This window comes from Brassica napus, chromosome A4, assembly GCF_020379485.1.
Source record: "Brassica napus cultivar Da-Ae chromosome A4, Da-Ae, whole genome shotgun sequence".
Classification (NCBI taxonomy): Eukaryota; Viridiplantae; Streptophyta; class Magnoliopsida; order Brassicales; family Brassicaceae; genus Brassica; species Brassica napus.
Window position 1 is genome coordinate 20,989,444 of NC_063437.1, and position 17,258 is coordinate 21,006,701.

The 17,258-nt window shown below is 33.1% G+C and overlaps 3 protein-coding genes across 3 annotated transcripts; 2 read left to right on the forward strand and 1 right to left on the reverse strand.

The window, feature by feature from the left end:
• Positions 1-8,266: 8,266 nt before the first annotated feature.
• Positions 8,267-10,213, forward strand: LOC106429268 (polygalacturonase-like). Its single transcript, XM_022718916.2, has 4 exons — positions 8,267-8,990; positions 9,074-9,363; positions 9,474-9,702; positions 9,793-10,213. The coding sequence occupies exons 1-4, from the start codon at positions 8,547-8,549 to the stop codon at positions 10,009-10,011; spliced, it is 1,182 nt and encodes a 393-aa protein (XP_022574637.1). The 5' UTR covers positions 8,267-8,546; the 3' UTR covers positions 10,012-10,213.
• Positions 10,214-12,320: 2,107 nt separating this feature from the next.
• On the forward strand, positions 12,321-13,794 carry LOC106429313 (polygalacturonase-like). The gene is made up of 4 exons (XM_013870063.3): positions 12,321-12,767; positions 12,889-13,178; positions 13,264-13,492; positions 13,576-13,794. Exons 1-4 carry the CDS (start codon positions 12,321-12,323, stop codon positions 13,792-13,794), a joined length of 1,185 nt encoding a protein of 394 aa, XP_013725517.2.
• Positions 13,795-14,212: 418 nt separating this feature from the next.
• LOC106391815 (probable thiocyanate methyltransferase 2) lies at positions 14,213-16,762 on the reverse strand. Its single transcript, XM_013832528.3, has 8 exons — positions 16,489-16,762; positions 16,051-16,181; positions 15,821-15,907; positions 15,643-15,743; positions 15,469-15,568; positions 15,340-15,386; positions 15,115-15,193; positions 14,213-14,411 (listed from the first exon to the last, which is right to left on the reverse strand). The coding sequence occupies exons 1-8, from the start codon at positions 16,583-16,585 to the stop codon at positions 14,373-14,375; spliced, it is 681 nt and encodes a 226-aa protein (XP_013687982.2). The 5' UTR covers positions 16,586-16,762; the 3' UTR covers positions 14,213-14,372.
• Positions 16,763-17,258: the final 496 nt, after the last annotated feature.

Below are 17,258 nucleotides of genomic sequence, written 5' to 3' on the forward strand. Positions count from 1 at the left end.
AGTCGTCATAGGTTAGTTTTGTATTTGACTGGATAATTTCAGAAGTTTGACTTCCCCAGACGACTTACATTTCAGTCGTCTGGCGAAAATTAAAATAATAATATTTTTTTTAAAGTAAACGACTTACAATTAAGTAGTCATAGGTTAGTTTTGCAATTGAAAAAAAAAACTTCAAGATTTAATTATACACAGACGACTTATAATTCAGTCGTCCACCAGACGACTTAATTGTAAGTCGTCCAGGATTTTTTTCCGAGATTCTGGTCAAACCTCGTAAATCCTGGACGACTTACATTTCAGTCGTCTCGTGGACGACTGAATTATAAGTCGTCTGTATATAATTAAATCTTGAAGTTTTTTTTTTCAATTGCAAAACTAACCTATGACGACTTAACTTTAAGTCGTCTACTTTTAAAAAAATATTATTATTTTAATTTTCACTAGACGACTGAAACGTAAGTCGTCCAAAAAGTCAAACTTCTGAAATAATCCAGTCAAATGCAAAACTAACCTCTGACGACTGAAATGTAAGTCGTCTAGCTTTTTTGGAGTTTTTTTTTTAACCAAACAATAGTAGACGACTTAACTTTCAGTCGTCCGAAATAACAGATTTCAAAGTCAATTGCAAAAATAACCTCTGCGTTGACCAGACGACATATAGTTTAGTCGTCTAGACAACTTAGATTGAAGTCGTCCGCGTCTTCTCCACTAGTTTTTAAGTCTTCTACGTTAGTTTTTGAATAACTTGTATTTTTAAGAGTGATAAGTAACTTCAAGATATGTAAAACTCATATTTACAAAATATGTTCTCTCCCTTAGTTTTACTAAATTTGACTAAGTTTTTCAATGCAAAATTATAAAAAATATGATATGTTTTGACTAGTTACTATTGTTTGTTTCCATCTCTTACCAACATTCTTGTTTATTAAGATGAGAAAAAGGCCATTGGAGTTTATTATTGCATATGAGAGATCCAAAGATAAGAAAAAGGCTACTGAAGTCTATTATTTCATTGATTTGTAAATGTGTAAACACATTGTTAGCACATTTAATACATCTTGGAAAACATTATTACTGATTTTACAAAAAATTCACAACTAAAAGAGTATACATGCAATTCATAAAACAGATCACAAACAAAACTATTATAGATCATTCATCTACAAAGACAAGCTTGGATTCCACTTGAGTAGACAAGACCAGACAACTTTTAAGAAGTTCAGACGACTTCTAAGAAGTCCAGACGACTTCCAGGAAGTTCAGACGACTTTGCCAGAAGACTTTTAGGAAGTTCAGACGACTTCCAGACGACTTTACAGGAAGTCCAGACGACTTTACAGGAAGTCCAGACGACTTTTAGGAAGTCCAGACGACTTCCAGACGACTTCCAGATGACTTCCAGACGACTAACAAGTAAGTCGTCCCAGAAGTTTTCCAGATCTGAAAAACCTGCATATTAAATCCAGATCTGAAAAACCTGCATATTCAAAAACGTTCAAATGGCTTAAAAACAGAAAAAAATGAGTGGAAGATTATATAAATCTACCTTTACAGAACACACAAAAATACATATCTAAAAATAATAGATCTACCTTTAAATTAGTGGAAGATGAGTACCAAATAATTAAAAACCTGCAAAAAAAAAATAGATTAGTAACAAAGACATGAGACAAAATTGAAAAATTCATATAAAGTTTGGTGTTTTCAAGTCAAAGAGATTAGAGTGGGTTTGGAGAGTTTTAGTTTGGGAAAAAAGTAAGAACTTTATACAACAAGAAGTTACCAAATGAAGAAAAATCAGACATAAGAACTTACCAAAACGCTCAGAAAAATCCAGACGACTTCCTGGAAGTCCAGACGACTTCCTGGAAGTCCAGACGACTTCCTGGAAGTCCAGACGACTTCCAGGAAGTCCAGACGACTTCCTGGAAGTCCAGACGACTTTGTCAGAAGACTTCCAGATGACTTCCAGACGACTTCCAGACGACTAACAGGTAAGTCGTCCCAGAAGTCTTCCAGATCTGAAAAACCTGCACATCAAATCCAGATCTGAAAAACCTGCATATTCAAAAACGTTCAAATGACTTAAAAATAGAGAAAATGAGTGGAAGATTAGATAAATCTACATTTATAGAACACACAAAAATACATATCTAAAATTAATAGATCTACCTCTAAATTAGTGGAAGATGAGTACCATTTGATTAAAAACCTGCAAAAGAGATAGATTAGTAAGAAATACATGAGACAAAACTGAAAAATTCATATAAAGTTTGGTGTTTTCAAGTCAAAGAGATTAGAGAGAGGTTGGAGAGTTTTAGAATGATGAACATTACATTTTTGTTGCAGCCATTTGAGAGGAGGAGAGAGAATGTGTAAATTTTTCTTTATATAGGGAGACAAAAAATCCAATTAGATTAAATATTTTTGACTCAGACGACTTCCTGGACGACTTACATTTCAGTCGTCTGGTGAAGAAATTAAAACAGACGACTTACATGTAAGTCGTCCAGAAGAGTTTAATATTTTTAGCGGGAAATTAAATATTTTTAGCGGGAAACTAAAATAGAAGACTTTCCAGACGACTTACAAGTAAGTCGTCTGGACGACTGAAATATACGTCGTCCGGGTAAATTATTTAACAGACGACTGAAATATAAGTCGTCCACACCCTAAATATAACCCCTAAACTTAATTATCTAATTAAACACTTCATAAAACCAAATCAAACTTGAAAAGTGTTTACTATACACAGAAATAAACACATATAGGTGAAAACTAATTTTTGAAAAAAACATTTTAGTTTTCCAAAATCTAACCCTAACAATACATACAATACTACAACATATGTTTGCCAAACTCCTAAACCAAAGTATTTCATGATTCACTACTTCCACTCATATATCTTCAAAACAAATCAATTTTATCATATCTTAATTTATATCAGTTAAAACTGTTTATAATTACTTGATTTTTATTTTTTACGCATCAAAATATTTTTTTACAAGATTTATAAATTATTTTTAAAATAAACTGGTACCAGACGACTTACACTTCAGTCGTCCAGACGACTTACACTTCAGTCGTCCAGACGACTTCCAACATCTCAGACGACTCAGACGATTTACTGGGGCTATATTCGTAAAAATGGCTTCTGTTTTTTTGTTTGGTCACAAGGGGCTGAGCTGTAATTTCACTAGGCTTTTAGGTTAGTTTTGCATTTGATTCAAGTTTGGGTATAGGTTTGGAATTAAAATCAAGTTGTGGGTTAGTTTTGGCAAAAACCCCTAAAAAATTAGGTGGAATTTGTTTTGCATGATTGTTATTATTCATTTAAAACGCATCACATGTAAGTTGAATACTAAGCTCATAAAATATTTTTAAGAAAGTTTTGCTATAGGTGTGAGAAAATTAGAGCAATGCTGAGCTAAAACTGACAAAAAAACAAATATCATAATTGAATAGCACTTTGGCAAAACATTTAATTTTAGCTTCGGATTTTACAGATTTCAAGGACTGATTCGAGTTTAGTCCTGAATTTATAAAAATAAAAATTGTTGTTAACATGATAAACTTTTATATAAATCTTCTTAGTTCATTTGTTTGCAATTGTAAGAGATTAGATTAAAAAAACTCCATCTTTTTATTTATTCTGAAAAAAACTATGTATGCCGTTTTTGTCAAAGAACTACGTAAAGGACAAAACGTATTCCTCAATTTTCTTTACACCAAAATAGGATGTGAATGCAAAAGCAGGAGAAGTAGAATAAAATGTTGAAAAGTGAAACTGCAATGGTCAATATATTTTCATTGGAGAGATACATGAAACAATGTACGTGGAATTGCGGGGAGTTAGTTAATTTATGAAAAGAACACGCAAAGTCTATGCACTTTTGGCTACACCTCCAACGTGATCAATGCCGCAAAATTAATCTACTTTTGTTTACTTTATCAAATCTAACTTTCAAAAAGTTGTATTAGCGCAGATCACGTAGTGTGGATAGAATCAATATATCACAAATTCATTTTAGACCTTTGGGAAAATGGTATTTTTCGTGAAATGGTTTATGCTTAGTGTTTGTCTAATTACGCCCAATTATCTAAAGTTCCCGTACTTAATATTGTCTGCACAATGTGATTATTCTATTAAGACTTTAAAAGTATATCGTTGTAAGTATTTTTGTGATTATTCTATTAAGACTTTAAGAGTATATCGTTGTAAGTATTTTTGTGTCAAAAATTCGTTTGTAAAACTTTAGTAAAAAAAGTATTTTGTGTAATCTGACCCGTCATAGTCCGTGGAGGAAAGGAAGAGTTGAATTCCATGTGATAGAAGAATTCGTTTATTATATGTTTGTCTATCTAACCAAACAAGAAGTTCTTGGATTGAGTACTGCTGACTAGCCTGACTCCGAAGTCCGAAGTCCAAAGTCCAAACAATGAGTTTATTATATTTTTCATATTAATTGTCATTTTAGTTTTTAAATTTTATTTTATTATAAGTGTTCTTTTACATTTTTATGGTAAATATTAAATATATATTTTTCAGTTTTTACTTTTACTCTTAGCTCAATAATCAATAAAATTAAACACAATCATGTATTAAATAGAGGTAAGAGAACACATTTAATTATTATTTTTAATTCATGTACAAAAATCTTAAATGATATTTATAATAAAATGGATGGAGTATATGTTTTGTTAATAAGGGAAGACTAGGTGACACATTGAAAAAAGAGAAACCATTTTCCATGTATTTGATTTTCTCTTTGTTGTAGGGATCTGAGATCATAATTTATGTTTTTTTTTTCCTTTCCTATTTAAAGAAAAGGATTAATAAATGAATAGTACTATTTTTTTTTGAACAACTAATAACTGAATAATTAATCCATCAAAAACAACGGCTATGGTTCTCTTGTTTATACTTTTACTGTTACGTCAAGGTAGCAGCCAAGTGAGTTAAGCCTCTTGCGCATTGATCTTTAACAATATTGTGGATTCAAATTTGTGACTTATTAAGACAAAAGTTTAATGGTTGAAAAAACGAGGAAACTAACATTAAATGGACATGATTCACGTTGGCTATGCTGCCTGGTGCCTATCAGCCTATGCAATATACACAAGATCAACGCATGTGGCTATGTATTTTAGTAAGCGATTGGCTTTAAGGGCATCTCCATCTCTACTCTATTTATTCCTATAAAAGAGAGTAAAAGTGAATATGGAGTAAAAAATTTTACAACCCAACTTTATATCTACTCTATAATAAAATTTACTACATAAATAGAGTAATCTATTTTTTATTTGTTCATCACTCTATTATGGAGTGATAAATGGAGTAGGGTTAGAACAATTTTATTCAATTTTTATTTTTATTCTATTTTAAAAGAAAAAAATAGAGTTTTACATTGGAAATGCTCTAGTGACAATTTTTTTTTGTCAAAAATAAACTGGGTAAATTACTAGTCAAAGTTCATTAATGAAAATATGCTGCTTACCGTGTACCTATGTCACATATATATAGCAAATGAACAAAAAAAAGTTTGTGCTAAGGTAAAAAAATATCATACTATTCTGCATTATGTGTGATCTTGTGTTCACACTCTCCACAAAGCATCCACATGTTACATTCATCGTCAAACTCCGAGTAACTGTATAAGATCTAAAATTAAATTAAACTGAAAAAGTTGTTGAAAGGTTAAAAAAGACAGACAATAAATTATAAACATCAGGGAACCCATATGGGAAAACAATATTTGGATGATTGGATATTGTAGTCCGTAGAAATATAATGTAGATGGGTGGAGTAGATCAACATGTTTACGGAACGTGACAAGTGGAAAATAATACGGAGGAGATATTGGGCCAATGATCACACCGAAATGTTTTTCAAATTTCCCCTATATTAAATAATTGTTTCCTTATACTTGAATGTTCTCTTAACTCAGACATTTGATTACTCATATTTTTCAAGTTCATGCACTTTCAATTGGCGTGCCAATGGAGAGAAACAGTAATATAAGATGAGATGAGACGAGACGAGATTTAATTAACTAAATTGTAGAGTATATACTTATCAGTAGTTACTTAATTAACAATGTCAATGGAAGGATCATGTTGCGCCGTATCAATACTAACTGGCATGTTCATGTTCAAGGATCCAATTTTGAATGTGAGTCCATCTTTCCTTACACCAAGAAGAATGATGCTCCTAAAATTTATGTAATATCGGATTACATAATCCAGATTTTGAAAGTCATTCAAATTTCCGCTGGAAGAGTTTTGTTCTAAAGGAAGTTAAATTATATGGTTTGTATCTAGAACAAAAAAAAGTTTGTATCTCGTTTAAGAAAAATGTACCGGCATAGAGATTCAAAATCTCTTAGGCATTCAAACAATATAAATTTCAAATATTATTTGTGTATGCTATAATAATGGTGTCTAGTGCTGATCACATGCATTGCAAGATCTCAAAAATATGCTATGCTTAAGTTCACGTAACACATTTATTACGTCTGCATATATGCTTTGCTGCATTTATTGGTAAGGACATCATGCTGTGTTCATGCTTCTCTTTGATTGTCACGCATTTGTACACAGTAGCACCATTGTGGATATACATACAGTGCCGTGCCTAGAGTATTAGGGGCCTAAGGCAAAATTGTCCAATTTTTTATTATAGATAATAATACAAATTCTAATACTAGTCTAACAATAATTTTTAATACAAAATCTAAATAAAAGTTGATATTTTGTTATTTTAGATTTTGAAGTTATTTTATAAAAAAAAAATTATAGAAAGTACCAGTGGAAATATAATATTTTTGATGGGGAAAAAATATATATCTAACTTTTAAACTGACAAAAAAAATTCAACGGACAAAAAAAAAAGCTTGTGTCCATGACAATAAGTGAAACCAGAAGAAAAGGTTTGAATTATTTAGAAGAAAACATATGTTTTCTTTTCCAGTAAAACACTAATTACATTATCATTTTGCTAATGACTACAAATATGGGGCCCCTATATTGCTTAAAACAAGTGGGGCCTGAGGCTAATGTCTCAAAACTTATACCATTGGCACACCTCTGTATACATACTTATAAAAGTTAGCATAGACCCAAAAATTAGTAATTGACCAAACATCTACGTGTTGTTGGAGACTGATTTTGATAAACAATTTACGCCTAGTCAGTATCATTAACCTTTCGTTCTAGGCTTCTAGCTCGCCATTAGTCTAGATATGGATTTTACCGGTTTAGAAGGAATTGCTATATTAATTCACATAGGGGATTCAGCGCATGTCCAACATTTTCAATTTAGTCTTAATCCCCTATGCGCATTTCAAATTTTATGTCCTTATTACTCATGTAAAAAAAAAATTTAGTGTTCTCTTTGCAGCTAAAATTATTACTTAAAATCATGATATCCTAAGTGGTCGGTTCTTTTGCCTAGGCTCCGGACCGGGCCTGAGGGGATTATACGTCTGACAAAAACATAAGACTATATAATATCCTTAGGAAAGAAATCAACACACACGCATCTAACCATATTATATCATTTTACAAGTAGTATGTTTCTGGACTCCGAAACAAGTTGGCTTGGGAAAGTAAACAAGACCTTCGTTCTAGATCTAGTACAGTGAACATCATCACTTAAGCAAATGTTGTTATCCGGGCGAATAAACAAGTAATCTGAAGCAATGCATAAAAAATGAGAAGTTCATTGTGTCCAGATCTAGAACGTGACACCACAAAAGTATAGGCATTTTGTTGTGCTAACTCTCAAGGCTCATGAATATCTCATTCAAGACTAACCAGCAATAAAAAAAATTATTATTAAATAACAGATTCAGCTACTGAGGGATTAATATTGTTTCCCATGGACTATATTACCGATTCAAACTAAACAAATTTTGCATGAGCCATGAATTGCATATATTCCCGCCCAATTATCCTGCAGAATTTTCTCCATGTGACACTACAATAAATTCCAACTGTCACAGATAGCTTTTGATTATAGGTTTCTTCTCAACTTGATTAATGTTCTTGTTTATTACCGAATAAAAACAACACTTCTACATTAACGTATCGTGAAGCCTTCGTATGTATTTCCAAACTATTTCAAAACTAAACAGTATAACTTTAAATATCAGACTTTAAATGTTAAGAATTTCTTTTTTTGAAAAAAATGAGTTAATTTGAAAAAGAAACTCACTAAACATGCATTAGCATTCATATACATATGCATATTGATAACTTAAAGTGACAATATTATCTTGCAGACTATTATTCGTACAATAACAATGTGTACACAAAGAATCCATAAGTACATAATGATTAAATAACTTGGAATCAAGTAAAACTTAGGTCACGTTTATTTTAATGCACCGCGTTTGACGTGATTAGTCATTAATACACCAATCCTCCGATCTATAACAAAAAAATATGTTCTCCCTGTATAGTGTATATATATAACTCTCCATTATTTCTTCAAAATCATTACAATCATACAAAGCCATCAAAAACTAGGAAAAGAAAAATCTAAGATGGCCAAAAATATCTCTTTTCCTTTAGTCATCATACTATTTTCCATTGTTTTCTTTCTTATTAACTCGTCCAACGCAATGCCTTCGTTTAACGTACAAAGATACGGAGCTAGAGGTGATGGACGAACTGATTCAACCAAGCCATTTTTGACGGCTTGGTCATTAGCCTGCCGCTCTAGGGCTCGAGCTATGGTCTACATTCCACGTGGAACATACTTGGTTAGAAACCTAGTCTTTTGGGGTCCTTGCAAAAGCCATATTACTTTCAAAATCGATGGAACGCTCGTGGCTCCGTCGAATTACTGGAGTATAGGCAATTCTGGTTACTGGATCCTATTCGCTAAGGTAAACCGGATCTCGGTTTCTGGTGGAACCATTGATGCTAGAGGGGCTGGTTATTGGTCTTGTAGAAAGAATGGTGGTCATTGTCCTCAAGGTGCAAGGGTATGTTTATATCAAAACCTGATTGATTCTTTACTTACTAGCTATTTTGGTATATATAATGATCGATATGGTTTCTTCCGCAGTCTATGTCGTTTAGCTGGTGCAACAATGTACGACTAAGTGGCCTAACGTCATTGAATAGCCAGAATATGCACGTCACGGTTCATCATTCTTCTAATGTTCGTATTCAAAACATAAGGATTAGGGCTCCAAGTGGAAGCCCTAACACCGATGGTATCCACGTCCAGTCTTCTTCTGGAGTCACCATTAGTGGTGGAACCATTGCGACCGGTGATGATTGCATTGCTCTTAGCCAAGGATCTAGGAACATATGGATCGAACGCGTGAACTGTGGACCTGGACATGGAATCAGGTAACTAAAATAAACAATAATCGACTTAAATATTATTAATGAACTAATTAACTTGTTTGTAAAACAAAAAAAGAAAATTAACTTAAGGGTTGCTTGTAAATCTGATTCAGCATTGGGAGTCTTGGGGATTACGTTAATGAGGAAGGCGTGCAGAATGTAACCGTCACGAGCTCTGTTTTCACCAAGACACAAAATGGAGTAAGGATAAAAACGTGGGCTAGACCGAGCAGAGGGTTTGTGAGGAATGTGGTATTTCGTAATTTGATTATGAGGAATGTCGATAATCCAGTGATAATAGATCAAAACTATTGTCCTAATGGAAGAGGCTGCCCTCGTCAGGTGAATAACCTAATTGATTTGGTGTAACTCAGATCTCTTACATAGTTTTGAATTATTTCTAATGGACATTTTTATGATTTAACCAAATAGAGCTCTGGTGTGAAGATAAGTGGAGTGACGTTTGCAAACATAAAAGGAACATCAACAACACCAATAGCTATGAAGCTGGATTGTAGTAGAAGCAATCATTGCACAGGAATAAGGCTACAAGACATTAGACTTACTTACATGAGAAGATCATCAGCTTCTTATTGCAGGAATGTCCATGGACGAAGATCTGGAGTAGTGATTCCAAGGAACTGTCTCTGAGTCAGGATTCCAAGATTTGACAATTGGGATTCTATATATAAACCCCAAGATTAATTGATGGGTGTAGATATCTTATAAGGTGATGTTTGTTTGATTTGTCTGATGTTTCTTAACCTCAGATTCATCTGAATTAAAATGTGTTGAATTCTTTGGTGTGAATTGAAATGAAGAATAGCAGTGATCTATTCGGTTGTTCTCTTTATCAATGTGGTTGTACCAATTCTGTTTTTGCATGAAATTTCATATATGAAGCTGGTTGTACAAATGGCCATTTATTTATAATATATATATATAATAAACAATTTTCAAACATAAATCAAATTTATTATTTGGCGTCCAACCAGACAGATCAAAATGATTTAAAAATATATTTATATGATTAAAATACTGGCATTACAAGAACATTTATGAAGGCAGATCTAGATTTCAATAACTCTCTTGGAGAAAACAGTACATATAATTAACCGATGTTCAGCCTGTAAGAGCATATAGAACCATGGCATAAAAGAAAAGAAGAAGGTAACATATTTGTGTTAAAAAAAAAGAAAAGAAAAAGAAGGGAACATATTTGATATACTCTCTTCCATATCATGTGGAGTTGTTATAAATCATTGGCTGACGATTTATTTGAGGTTCTTACGTTGACTTTAGTAACGCAAAATTCGTGTAGACGACTAAGATTGGATCTCCTCCATGCGATGACCACATGTCACATGACATAACATAATAAATTCTTTATGCTTCATTTTCTCCGCACGGAAACTTCAGCGTGCGCTTTGTATTCACTTACACTCTCACTTGGTGATATAGCCGCATGTAAGAGCATTCCCATTGGTTCCAATCCTTTGAACTTATTACTAAATGATGTCCTCTTTTCATTAAAAAACTCCTCCAAAGTTCTGATGAGATTTTTTTTATATGTTCTGATGAGATATTGTGTTCAACACTTGACAAAAATTTGATGGGTTTATGTTTCTCAAAAAAAAAAAAATTGAGAAACAATTCTTTTTGAATGATTATCATCTTTCATTCACTTCAAAAATCATTTATATCATATGCATATAGTATATATGTTATAGTATTTATTGCGACATGATGATGTTTTTAGTATCTAATGAAACTGGATTGTAGTGGAAGCCATCACTACACATGGACTGAGTTAAAAGACTGGATTGTAGTGAAAACATGTTTTATAACTTTCAAATTTCATTTATTTGGTGTGAACGGAGATATACGTAAAGCAATCAGTTTGATTGCCCAATACCGAAACTACTTATATATCTATATGAATCCGCCCCCTTGTTTTCTGTAAGACTTTTTAACATTACGGATACGTACCTTCGGTCTCAAGCCAACGTGTTCGTATATCCAAATAAAAACAAAATAGACTATATTATACGGTCAGTTGCAGAAGAAAGCCTTTCAAAGACTTGAGACGATAACCGATATTGATAAACGGTACGGTCCACCATCCATTCATACCTTCACGTAAGCCCATGTGATAATAATTCTAATTCTATGTTAATTTCCCAAATGACCGTATATTTATATTATTACATTACATATCCCATGTTACCTGTTTCTTGTGACGTGGTAAGTTAACATTGGTTGACTTTTAGTAACCCTTCTTTTTCTTGACTAATGCGGCGAGTCATGACCGTACGATACGGAGGCCTTTCTTCTTCTACGGCTGTGATTGAATATATAAACATCTCCACAGTCCACATGTCACATGCCATAACTTATGCTATACATGAAACCTGATCCAGTGGTTCTCATATTCGTTTTTAATTGTAGATAAATCTTATACTGTATTAAATACCCTTAGCCGAAGAACACTAGAAAAGTCTACGAACACTTGCATGATTTGTATTTGTTTCTTTTGCCATGATCAATGACTTAACACTACATCACATTTTCCAATTAAATTATTTATATAAATTATGCAAGTGAACATGGATCACATGCTTTCTTGTTTAAAGATCAACGTTACTTGCTTAAGGAACTCACAACTGCTTATCATAACATGCGATTATGCGAACCGTACATTTCATTCATTTGGATTTCATATATGCATATGATCAAGCAATCATTAGCATTATTATATAATTAAAATAAAGTCAATGTATCCAAATACAAATATTTAACTATACAACTGTATGTACAATTACATATAAATAACCTTCGTAGCCGTATAATTTTCCTTCATCCTCACACTTAACTTAAACAAACAAACAAAAAACACAGAAATACTTTCAAATCTAAATATCTACAAAGATTTATTTTTCTCTCTTTGTAAGAAACAATCAATGGATCATACTAATAACAAGCTTGTGGCTGCTTTGCTGATGTTCTTCTCAAGCTTCTTGCTGATGGGTACGTCAATGGCTGCTTCCAACTACAATGTCGTCAACTTCGGTGCTAAACCGGACGGTCGAACCGATTTAACAAAAGCCTTTCTCAGCGCGTGGAAAGCTGCTTGCCGCTCAGCTGCAAGTGTCACAGTAACGGTCCCTAGAGGGAGCTTCTTGTTAAAACCGGTGGAGTTTCGTGGTCCATGTCGCAGTAGAATCACGTTTCTGATCGATGGAACGATTGTAGCTCCTTCAGACTACCGTGGTTTAGGTAATTCCGGTTATTGGATCTTATTCGTTGAAGTTAACCGGATCTCGATCAATGGAGGAACTTTAGATGCTAGAGGTGCATCTTTTTGGGCTTGTCGAAAATCCGGAAAGAGTTGTCCTGGTGGAGCCAGAGTAAGATAACTGTTTTAACTAACTTTTTTTTCCTTTTTAAATAGTAAAAAAAAACTTTTTAAATGTTTTATGCTATCTCTACGAAAAATTATAAAATATGGTGGCGATGATGTTGCTGCAGTCGATGACGTTTAACTGGGCAAACGACGTCGTAGTGAGCGGCCTAACGTCAATAAACAGCCAAGTAACACATTTAGTGATAAACAGCTGCAACAATGTAGTTGTCCGGAAAGTGAAGCTAGTGGCTCCAGACCAAAGTCCCAACACAGATGGCCTCCACGTCCAAGCGTCTACTGGTGTGACCGTAACCGATAGCACGTTTCAAACAGGAGATGACTGTATCTCTATCGGTCCGGGAACTCGTAACCTCTACATGTCTAAACTCAACTGCGGTCCAGGCCATGGAATCAGGTATGACAATTGAAGATAGCTTGGAGAGCAAGATTCAAATATTTTGAAGTTATATACTGATTTTTATGATATTACTTTGTCGCAGTATTGGGAGTCTAGGGAGAGATGCTAATGAAGCTGGGGTACAGAACATAACGTTGATAAACTCTGTTTTTTCGGGTTCGGATAATGGTGTTCGGATCAAGACATGGGCTAGACAAAGCACAGGTTTTGTGAGAAACATTTTGTTTCAGAATCTGGTCATGAAAAACGTTCAGAATCCAATCATTGTTGATCAGAATTATTGTCCGAATCATCAAGGCTGTCCTAAACAGGTAAAGCTATTAACCGCTAAGGATACAATGGAATATTTATATCAAATTAACCTGATTGGTTTTGTTTGATTATATTTTCTTAGGGTTCTGGTGTGAAGATTAGTCAGGTCGTGTATAGAAACATTCAAGGGACATCTCGAACACAACAAGCTTTAACGTTTGATTGCAGTCGCAGTAACCCGTGCCAAGCAATTAGATTGCATGACATTAAACTAACGTTCAACGGACGGTCGGCTACTTCGACGTGTAAGAATATTAAAGGAGTCAAGGCTGGTGTGGTAATGCCACAAGGTTGTCTTTGATTTTATGAATTCAAAGGGCCACAACAACAACCGTCGTAGGCGCAAGAGTATTATGTTGCGTCCGTGATCTGAGTTGTTCTGTATTACGTCTAAGTATGTATGTATATTGTGAAAGTGTAATTTGTACTTTTTTGGTACAAATTAAAGTACTAATATGAAATGTTAAAAATGAATGAAAATTATAGATCAAAGTTAGTATTTGAACCCACATGAGCGTGGTCGGAGCTCTGTTCCTCATAGTGGTTGGCGTTGGCTTCCATGGAGGAAAGATTGAGAAAATAGAGGAAGGGGAGAAGGAGATCAAGAAAATGTAAGAGGAGTAGAGATAGAGCAGAGTGTTCGGCAAGTAATCAGAGATTTCTTTGTAATACACGCCATTTTCTCTATTCTCAGTTTTTTTCAAATTTAAATTTTGTAATTAACTAAAATTAGTCTCTCTTAATTGAATTATATTATCACAAACATCAAGTTTATTATTAATAATCGGCAAATTTGTAGAATATTCATTTCATACTTAATACATTGGTAGAATGTGCATATAAGACTCTTAGTAAAGAGTAAGAGAGATCTTTCTTGGATCAGTTGATCTTCTTCCACCTAGCAAGCTTCTCTTTACCCTGTTCATTTTTTCAAAATACATATACCAATCCAATGAAGTAATGAACAATCAGTTACGTGTATTTAAATTGCAACTACAATTCTGATTATGTAATTAACCAGATAAAAAATCGAACAATTAATCTATAATTTGTAAAAAATGTTAAAATGATTTTACGAATATAAATAGTAAAATCTGACTAATTTCGCTTTCTTGAAAACACCATTTCTAATATAATACAAGAAGAGTATTAGTTATGTTAGTTTGGTTACAAAAGGGTAAGAAAATATAATGTTAACAAATTATTAAAATTTGGTGATAACTAGTTATATTGTTAGAAGGTACATCTAATATTAAAACTTACAATAGTAACTCCTAAGTTATTCAAAATTTGATATATGTTTGGAATTGTAAGTAGATCTATAAATGACATTGTTCTGTTCAATATGGCCTATACTGTAGTCCATGTACTAATTTCTTATATATATAGTATAATGGTATTGGGATATGTATTTACACAAAGTCATATAGTTCCAACTTAGACTCTAGTATATATAAGTATATACATTTATGTGTATGAACCGGGGCGCATGAAGCATACGAAGAATGATTAGTGTAACAATGTGATGCGGTTTTGATAAGTTCAATCTGTTCCATTCCATACGGCTTAACTAATGCGAGCTTAAACTATATGTGCCGCAAAATGTGGTCAGTGTATATACCTTACGAGTGGCAATGGAGTATGGATTCTCTTCAATGGACACTGCCTTGAATCCTACCGGAACCAAAACATCTTCGTAGCTAAACCACAAGAAACACAAGCAAAATTAACAGTTTAGTATTGATTACTTAATCTACTTGTAATTGTTACTGTAACTACAGATTTTCATGTCATAAATATTAGAATAGCTATGTACATAACGAAAATTAAGAGGCTATTTACGTACGTAGAGAAAGCTACTTTGTATGGCGGTCCACCATCATGATCGGTAATCTAATAAACAAAAAGTGCAAGATTTTTTTTAATATATGATTGATTAAAAATGGAATAATTACACAAAATATCAAATAATTACCGGATACATGAGAGTAATGAGTTCGCCATCGGGTTTTAAGAGTTCATACATGGCTTTGGCCCATGCAGGTCTCGTCTCCGGCTCAATGGCACAGAAGACCCTGTTACTTGGAATATTGGTTTCTTTTTTTCTTTCTGATTTCAAAGATTATGTTAAAATAGTTAACTAACTCACACATAATCGAAAATGATATCGAATAATTCGTTAGGACGCCATGTGAAGAAGTCTTCCTTCACGAACGTAAAGTACTTGGCCTTCGGTGAGGAGCCGTAAGTCTATATGTAATCCAAAGGTAATTAATAAAAAATTCAGTAATTGACGATGAAAGTAACATAGTGAGAATATGATTAACCTCAGCAGCTTTCTCGAGGGCACTTTCAGAAATATCCAAACCAACAACGTAACGTTCGGGGCTTGCCATCGCAACCACATCGTGACCCTGCTCCATTCATGATTTTTAACAAAAATAATAGATAATTACCTTATGCACAATTCAAACTAGCTTGGATCTTAGTTTGGTCAGTATATTTGTTCTCTAAACCGAGCCGGAAAAAATATATGAAGAGTAAGAAGAAGACTAACTCCGCCACAGCCGGGGACAAGAGCACGACCAAGAGGAAGAGAAGAAGATTCAACAAGATGGACAACAAGAGGTGTGGCTCTTCCTTGGTCCCATGGTGTTACCCCATCTTCCCAACATTTTTCCCATCCACCTTTTTATTTTATTTAATAGTATTCACATTAGTATTACTATTTTTTTTCTCTACCTAACGAAATCCAAAATAGTTCCATCCATTTTGTGGCTATGGATAAGGAAACCATATAGCGCGAAAAAAAAAGAAACCATATAGATCCAATCAAAAAGCATATGATATTGATTAGTGTGACTCATTTGTCACAAATCCGTAATGATTTTTCTCATATTACTAGAGAACAAAGACCTAAAACTCTGTTACAATTGTATAAGTAATATTGATCAAAAAAAATTTTATAAGTAATATTGAGGGAGGAACGAATCACCTTCTTCAACAGTTTTGGGCAGGAACTTAGCAACATCTTCTGGAGGGATGATGTTTTCACCATTGATGTGAGCTGAGTTTTGTTGTTCCTCAGCCATTTTAAGGTTTCTCGCAAGCTCTAGCAATTCTTTTTTTTTTGTGTGGATATTGAAGGTGTGGAACTTCAAGCAGATGTGATGTAATTTATATACCCTACAGTGGCCATGATATTATATTAATAAATGTAAAAATAAGAAACCAATAATTGAAAATTTAACTTTTGTATATAGCCATTAATTATTGTCCTTTCACCCTCAATGATTTTGCCCATTTTATGTGTGTTCTCAATGGAGCACGTAGATATTTTAGTTTTTTATAACCATATATTTTGGATTTTTTCTCGGCCAAAACTCATCATCATTAATTAAAGGTAAGAAAATAGCTTAATTATAATCTTCTTCATTTAACTATAAATCTGTTGTTTCTATTTTTTTTACTTACTTTTATAAATATTTAAGTTAATGTATCTGGGGTTTATAAATGATTGCAGATTTGTTTTCCAGCATTTACTCACCGAGTTTTAAACATTATTAGCAATTTCGAATATGGTGTAATACTGGTGTAATTGTTTACGATTGGTGTTTTGATTAGGAAAAATGAAAAAAAAAACAATTTATCCAAAAAAAAATGAAAAAACAATTATTAGCATTTCTGCATATCTCGAGTTTTAATATGAGAAATTGATATACTTAAATACATTTTTAATTGTAAGAATTTGACTAAATATCCTAA

Coding starts and splice junctions, on each gene's coding strand:
- LOC106429268 (XM_022718916.2), top strand. CDS start 8,547: ATGGCCAAAAATATCTCTTTTCCTTTAGTCATCATACTATTTTCCATT. Junction 8,991..9,073: donor ATTGTCCTCAAGGTGCAAGG/GTATGTTTATAT, acceptor TTTCTTCCGCAG/TCTATGTCGTTTAGCTGGTG. Junction 9,703..9,792: donor GAAGAGGCTGCCCTCGTCAG/GTGAATAACCTA, acceptor TTAACCAAATAG/AGCTCTGGTGTGAAGATAAG.
- LOC106429313 (XM_013870063.3), top strand. CDS start 12,321: ATGGATCATACTAATAACAAGCTTGTGGCTGCTTTGCTGATGTTCTTC. Junction 12,768..12,888: donor GTTGTCCTGGTGGAGCCAGA/GTAAGATAACTG, acceptor ATGTTGCTGCAG/TCGATGACGTTTAACTGGGC. Junction 13,493..13,575: donor ATCAAGGCTGTCCTAAACAG/GTAAAGCTATTA, acceptor ATATTTTCTTAG/GGTTCTGGTGTGAAGATTAG.
- LOC106391815 (XM_013832528.3), bottom strand. CDS start 16,585: ATGGCTGAGGAACAACAAAACTCAGCTCACATCAATGGTGAAAACATC. Junction 16,182..16,488: donor GCCCAAAACTGTTGAAGAAG/GTGATTCGTTCC, acceptor TAAAATAAAAAG/GTGGATGGGAAAAATGTTGG. Junction 14,412..15,114: donor ACTCCATTGCCACTCGTAAG/GTATATACACTG, acceptor AAAAATGAACAG/GGTAAAGAGAAGCTTGCTAG.